The sequence below is a fragment of the Apium graveolens genome, chromosome 4, assembly GCF_009905375.1.
Source record: "Apium graveolens cultivar Ventura chromosome 4, ASM990537v1, whole genome shotgun sequence".
Taxonomy (NCBI): Eukaryota; Viridiplantae; Streptophyta; class Magnoliopsida; order Apiales; family Apiaceae; genus Apium; species Apium graveolens.
Window position 1 is genome coordinate 216,049,775 of NC_133650.1, and position 8,126 is coordinate 216,057,900.

Genomic DNA, 8,126 nt, shown 5'->3' on the forward strand with positions numbered 1-8,126 from the left:
GCAAGGGGAGAAATAGTGAAACGATCAAGAAATGAAGAACGGCCCGGGCTCTGGGGAAATGTCCCTGGACCCTCCTAGGGGGGCCACGTGCTATATGGCTGCACGGGGTGGCCACTCCGTAATACAAGTAAAATGACAAGGAAGAATTAGCGAGGAGGTTGCTCCCACAACTAAACTGGGAAGTGAACAAAGCATAAAAATAATATAAGATAAGAAGAGGAGCCCTGGAGGAACTCTCCATTCTTAAAGCGTGCCCTAGGCATGAGGGAGGACTCCGGAGGACTCAAATCCTTCACAGGGCGTGCCCTGCGAAGAAAAAGGGCCCTCCGGGAGCCCGTCGTCCCGAAAACATGTCGTATACGTCGTTTTGTAGTCTTGCAGGTTATCCTTGTAGGGGAACGGTCGTAAACATCTAGTGTGTGCTTTGGGAGCCCTGTCTCCGTATTCGGAGGGTTATCCTCGACGGGAGACTCTGGGGTTATCTCGCACTTTGCGCTTCTACGCTTGGGATTACTTATGCTGTAGTCTGGTGGGTTATCCTCATCGTGGGCAAGGATGCGCTTTGGCATATGCGGTAAGTCGTGGCTATACCTGCGGTTACGATCGACGGAAGTAGAGGCAGCGAATGGGGATATCCACCGTTCGGGGAGTAACCTTTTCCGTGAAGTCCCGAAGTCGTAACCGAGCTTTGGGTCTTTGTGACTAGGCCACATCGTCGGACACTCCTAAAGCAAATCAATGTTCGAGTTATAATAGAAAGTTGGTTCGAAAACTTCTATTGTGCCATGGAATGAGAAGCCAAGTCAATCTAGGTTTCTTGTTTCCCAAAAACTATATCCGGCTTGATCCTCTATAAAAAAAGGTACGTACACATTGTGAAGGTACGTGTTTGAGAGCATTGAGAAGTCAAATATAAAAGCTAGCGCTATCAACCGTTTTTTAAGCACAAATCAACGAATTTTAGTAATTTCTCCGATCATCGACCATCGCTGCAGATTTTAATTTCGGTCGCGAATCTCAAATTTTTCCTAATCAAATTCCTCCGTTAACAAATAAGACTCGGAGTGACTTCAAAATTTTGGAGTCACCATTTTATCCAACACAACCCAAAATAGTTGAATTCAAATTTGTTGATCAGTAAAAAAACGTGTAAACTGTGAAATGTAGTACTAACGCGAGAAACGCTTATTATAAGTTATAAAATGACTAGAATATAGTTAATTAATAGGTAAGACAGATACTGACATTATTTCCAAGTGTGACAACTGGATGACAATAACATGTCATCTTAAACTCATGTTTATGATTATAATAAATGTATTCATTTTAATTTATTTGAGATTTGACTATAAATGCTTGTGTACCCGCGGTTCTCTGTGACAGGATGATTTACCTTACTATTAAACAAATAAATTAAACTAATAAAATAAAGTTATATGAATACCATTTTTTGGTAATCTTGGATTCTACAAGTAAAATCTTACAATTTGCAAAATGTATTATTTTGATAATTATGTTCTATAATATCATTATTTTATTTAAAATTTTAAATCATAGATGGAGTGTATAACATTATAAAATATTATATTCAATGAAACATTTTAATTTGCAGAATATTTCTTCAATTTGTAAAATATATACATTTTACTTAATAAACTTAAAAAAAATCTTCAATCATTTTAACGAATTAGTGATATTTATAATAAATATTTTATAAAATAATATATTTTATAATATTTTAATAACAGAACATAGGTGCTGTCCGAATTCTTGAATAAAATATTAATCTCCATAAAACTTTACTTGTATAAATAATACAATTATCCAAAAAAAATACCTGTACCATCTCAATTAACGCATTATCAGCTAGACCAGATAGACCCGCTAACAATGTCAGGAAAACAACACAATTTGATTCATTTATAATTTTTCCGTCCCTAGCTAATAGTTTTATTTGCAGTTACGTAGACTAGGTGTCAAGTTTTAGTTGCCAATTTCAAGAATCCAAATGTAAATTATACTAGGTGTCTAAGTTTTTGTGCCAGCTTTTCTTACAAAATCTAACTTATAACTTAAAATTGAAAAGTGTCGTATAAGTGATATGTCTATAATAACTTATAAATTATCTAGGTGTTTGGATAATTTTAGGTATAAGTTACTTATAATCTGATAACGTGTTTGGTTAATTATAATTTATAAGTTATAACTTTTTTAAAATAAAATTAAAACATAAATTATAAATTACATTAGTTAATAATTGTAATATATTAATATAAAATAAAAGAAAAAAATTAAAAAACAAAAATAATGATCTCAGAAAAAAATTATATAATACACAACATTCATCTCGTTGAAATTTAAATTATATTATTAATTCGGGTTAAAAAAAATAAAACTTAATATAATTTTATCGATTTAATTTGGTCGGTATAATGGTCTTGAGTTAACATAAAATTATATGATTGAAACGGGCTGAAACAAAAGAAAAATTAAAAGATGACAAACTATCATTAAAAATTTTAAATGAAAAAAATTTAAATTTAAAATTTTCATCAAATTAAATTAAATATACATAAAATATAATATTAAAAATATTTCATGCAATCACGGGGTTTTAAGCCTTACAAGTATAAAACAGTAGACAAGGAAGAAAACTAGATGGTTGAACAGAAAATGAAGAATGAAAACGAAAATGTCAGAAATTCTAACTTTCTCCATACAACTAAAAAAGTTTGAAAGAAGCTCTAGAATGGATTCGAGGAAAGTGCATCTTTGAATCAGATGCCAAGCTAGTGGATGCATTTCAGAGGGATCGAGGGAGATCAAACTTTGATACTATTGTTGAAACTTGTAGTAGTAGTCTTAAACACTTTAAGGAAGTGTCGATTGTTTTTGCTAGTCGATCTGCGAATAGTGTGGCTCATGTATTAGCACAAACTGCATATTCTATGTCAGGTCCTACGGAGTGGTTTAGTGCTGCTCCAGATTTTATTTCATGTAACCTTGAGTTGGATTTAAATTAGTATAAGCAAGTACGTTTTATTCAAAAAAAAAAAAAAAAATTGGCTAAATATGGTTTATGGCTTAATTTGCCAAACACTACACACATGACAGGAATGTGCTTAAAGTTTAAATGAAGCTCAAGAATGATCCCCCAAACAGGCCCTTAGTTGCCAATCTCAAGAATCCAAATGTAAATTATGGGCCTGTTTGTGTGATTGGCTTGTAAGCATGTAACCATGAGGATTTATCGATCCAATTTATAAGTTGAATTGACAACTTATAAGCTGATAAGTTGAATATTAGTAACGACGTATTTTTTCTAAACTTATTTTTTATTTTTCATTTTTTATCAATTTTAGTTTAAAAATATACTTTTAAAATGTTAATCAAACTTAAATTATACAAATTAAGATAATTATATTTAAATATTATTTATTTTAGTTCATTTAAATAAAAAAAAATCTGACTTATAAGTTAAATCATCCAAACACTTATATAACTTATAAGTATTTATTAACTTTTCACTTATCAATCACTTCTTCGATTTAAGTCATAAATTACTTATTTTAAGATTTTTCAAACGGACACTATATTTATTGCGTACTACTCCCTCCTCCACTGACTTATTTAATTTACTTTTCAGCACGCTTTTCAATACTCGTTTAAAGTATAATTTTATAATATTTTTTTAAAAAAAATTTGAATAAAAGTTTAGTGTTTAAACTTTTATTCAAAAGAAAATTAAAAATTCATTATGAAACTATACTTTATAAAAGGCTCGAAATACGTGCAAATAGTGAACATAAACATCCCAGTGGGACGGAGGGAGTAATTACTTAACTTGGCACTAAGAATTTGTTTGACCTAAAAAATTTTAATTCATAAAATAATTTTAAATATTGGTAGGTGAATTTTACGTACTAATCTATACTATAGCATAATAACCGAAATAACCGAAATAACCGAAATGGGGTATAATTTGTAGTATGGTTGACCCCTCATTTTGGTTATTCCTTTATATCACGATTGTCGGATCTTCTTTATTAAATAATCAGAGATGTTAAATCCAAGTACTAAAAAAATACACTCCACAAGTTCTCAGGTTCGAATCCCGTCAACAACAAACATTTATATTATTATTTATAAAAATACATAATATAAGTTCTCAGGTTCGAATACCGTTAACAACAAACATGTATATTATTTATAAAGATACATACAAGTTTTTGTATTCGAATCCCCCTCAGCAAAAACAAATATTTACATTATTATTTATGAATAAGATCTCATCAATCATATACTATTTATACTATTTGAATTTAACTTGAAATTATAATTATATAATCATTATTTAGTATTTAATTATTTATATAAAATTTTAATAAAATTATATAAAATAAAATTTAAAATATATAAATATTAAACAAGATGCACCACCTTTATTAATTCGTATCCCACCACCTTTACAAAATGAATTTGTGTAGTAACTGCTTGGTTCCCATGACAAATCTATATGTTTTTAATTTAAAACAGAAAATACGTGAGGGTTTTTTTTTCCTTAAAAAAAAATACGTGAGGGTTTTATAATTAGGTGCAACAACTAATGTCAGAAGCCTACCCAACTCGTGGACCAGTTCTACGCTCTCTTTTCGTTTTAATTTTAATAGTAGGCTATTTTTAACCGTATTTTAATTCTTTGGTTGTACTCCCTCCGTCCCTTATTTATATTTTTTAAGATTGTTTGATACATATTTTAAGATGCATATTAGGTATAGTTTTGTATATTTTTTTACAATTTTTATTTTTTGAATAAAAATTAAAATATTTAACTTTTATTCAGAAAAATAAAATTGTAAAAATAAATTACATAACTATACTTTTTATGCACCTTAAAATGCGTGCCGGACATTTTCTCAAAAATCTAAACAATTGGAAGGGACTGAGGGAGTATAGCAAAAAAAACTTAAAATTTTTTTTCTTCAAATAAATGTATGCATTAAAATTATTATTTATAAAATAATAACAAAAAAATGAATTATAGGATCAAAATACTTTAAAAGTGTTTCTCAAAAAGTTAAATATAAAAATGAAACGGAAAAAATGTTAGCTAACAGTAGCAATAGCAACTATAACACTGACTGATTAATTTAATACTATAAATTTTATTATAATTAACCAAAGTTAAATATTAGAATGGGCTTCATAGTTTAAACTATCTTCTGTTGTCGGACCCAGCAGTCACATTGGGCTTAAACTTAATGTAACATGTCTAATTACGGAAATATTTGGGAAATAAAATGGAATTTTTTAACATACAAAATGAGTCGCCGATGAAAAGATGCATAACAAGTTCTAAACTTTCATACTCCTCCGTAAGGCTTGATTATCTCAGTACAGCTTCTAAGCTATAAAACACAATTGTGAATGAAAACCAAACATTCTGTATTCTACTTCACTCTAATAAAAGGGCACTTGCGAATGGAAAAATTGAAGACAAGATTCGACGGTGCAAAAACATTACTACTAAATAAAGACAAGTAAAAGAGCAGCATAAATGCGCGAGACAGTAATTCTCCATTTCTCCTATACATTCCGTATAAAACATGAGAAAGCTTGAAAGGTCAATCAATACGTTCATCTAAACAGACTTCCTAATGATCACCAACTGATGATATTTCCGATGAGGAAGTTGCACCAGCATCACTGGTTGGGATGCTCATAACATGTTCTGAGGATACTACTATATTTGCCTCATTGCTATTTTCCCATGAAGGCACTTCCAGAGCATGTTCTGAGGACATAATTTGCACCCGATCACCATCATTCTGTGACGACACTTCCTCAATATGTTCCTGAAACAAAATATCTATGTGATAAAAACTGTCCCTTGACGACACTGCCGCGGCCTGTTCTGGAATAGAGGGCACAATGTCGGCTCGACAAAGTGGACAATTTGGGTGCGAACCTACCCACCTATCAATACATGGCACGTGGAATTGATGTGCACATTCGGGTAGTACTCGTAACTCATCATTCTCTTTGAATTCCCCAAGACATATGGCACATACACCTTCATTGCACTCTTTTGTGTACTTAAAAGTTGGAATTGACTGCAGACTCGAATTGCTCCTACTGCTACTACTAGCTCTATGGTCTCTAGTATTATTACCAATTCGGACATTTCGCCAGGGACGTTCGTTTTCCAGCGCTTCTTGCCGCCTCTCTTCTGAGCTACACCAACCAAGCAACATGAAATGGAGTGTTGCTACAATGATAGCCCCGGCAATGACCCCGAGAAGTCCGATGAAGAGCGGGTTAACATCATGGTGCCTGTGATCTTCTCGGCCTAAATTAGACATGGAAACAATGTGACTTACAAGTATGTTATGGCAATCAAATGTTAAGTTTTGTTCATGTTGGAAGTCTTTTATAATTGTGTATCTATGTAAAATAATAATAATACGAGTAGAGGAATTCTTTCACTTGTATAACTTAGGAATCACGCACAAACGATCTACTAAAATTGATTACAGTTTTGGAGGGAAGTGGAATCACCTAACGTACCCTCCAAATCATTGAATTAAAGAAATGTAATTTAAATTTGAATGACAATTACCCAACAGGATAGACATGCATACAGCCTAAAGGGCTCGCAAAAAATTCAAAAAAATTGATATTCGTGCAAAAAATTCGTATTCGTATCCGAGAAAAAACGAATATTATTTGTATCCGAAATAAAGCGGATATTGTTTGTATCCGAATTCGTGATATTCGAATCCGAATTTAAATACATATATAATATTTAAATTATGTAATATATAATTATAAATTTATTCTATTAACTTGTAGTGTATTGTTAGATATATTTGATAATGTCATGGCTAATATGTTTTATGTTTAGATTTCAGATCTTATTTGAACAGGACAAATCAGTACTTAACTGATCAGTACTTATACTGGACGTCAGGACTTAAGGGATATCAGTACTTATGTTATCAGGAGATAGATATCAGAACTTAAGTGCTGAAGGACGATCAGATAAGGACAGTAGCTGATTAAAGTTAAGAAGATCAAGATAAACATAAGAAGAGATATGCATGAAGAAGGAATTCCATAAAGAATGGAATACTTGGAAGAAAAGATATCTGATTGATATATATTAGGAAGCAGAATTATATTCCATATCAATTAGCGATTATCTTGTAACTATGTAATATATAAACACAGACATAGGGTTTACACTATAAGTGTTATCATTATCGAGAATATTATTTACTGTAACCCTAGCAGCTCTCGTGATATTTTGTTCATCACTGAGAGATAACAGTTCCAGATTGTAACAGAGTTTATTGTTTCAATAAAGTTTGTTTTCTGTTACATAAGTTCTTGAAGTTTGATTTGATTGTAATAAACACTGTATTCACCCCCTCTACAGTGAAAGTGTGACCTAACAAGTGGTATCAGAGCCTTCTGTTAACACACATACAGTTAAAGATCCAAACACAATCATGTCTGACACAGAAACTCCAACTAAGCCTACCAAAACTGAGGAATCATCAAAGACATCAATTCAGAGTCGATATGAGACTATCAGAGTTCCCATATTGAGACCATCTGAATATCCCATATCGAAGGTAAGGATGACCATGTTTCTGGAAGCAACAGATCCAGAATACCTTGATAGAATCAAGGAAGGGCCTCACAAACCTACCAAGCTCGCTGTTGTAGTTGCAGGTGAACCAGCAAAGACTGTACCAAAGGAAAAGAGTGATTACACTGCTGAAGATATAGCATCTATTGCTAAGGATGCCAAGGTACGACACTTACTGCATAGTGCCATTGATAATGTAATGTCAAACAGGGTAATCAACTGCAAGACTGCCAAGGAGATATGGGATGCACTGGAGACAAGGTGTCAAGGAACTGAAACAGTTAAGAAGAACAGGAAGACAATACTCACTCAAGAGTATGAACATTTTGACTCAAAATCTAATGAGTCATTGAATGATTTATATGATAGATTTGTCAAACTTTTGAATGATTTGTCATTGGTTGATAAAGAGTATGATCTTGAAGATACCAACCTAAAATTCCTGTTAGCTCTTCCTGAATGCTGGGATTTG

General features: G+C 32.0%; 1 protein-coding gene across 1 annotated transcript; it reads right to left on the reverse strand.

Moving 5' to 3' along the window:
• Window positions 1-5,654: 5,654 nt before the first annotated feature.
• On the reverse strand, window positions 5,655-6,362 carry LOC141719362 (putative RING-H2 finger protein ATL53). The gene has a single exon (XM_074521734.1). The coding sequence runs from the start codon at window positions 6,360-6,362 to the stop codon at window positions 5,655-5,657; it is 708 nt and encodes a 235-aa protein (XP_074377835.1).
• Between the last annotated feature and the right edge of the window lie 1,764 nt (window positions 6,363-8,126).

What these genes read in the sequence shown, in the direction of transcription:
- LOC141719362 (XM_074521734.1), bottom strand. Translation starts at nt 6,362, where the DNA reads ATGTCTAATTTAGGCCGAGAAGATCACAGGCACCATGATGTTAACCCG.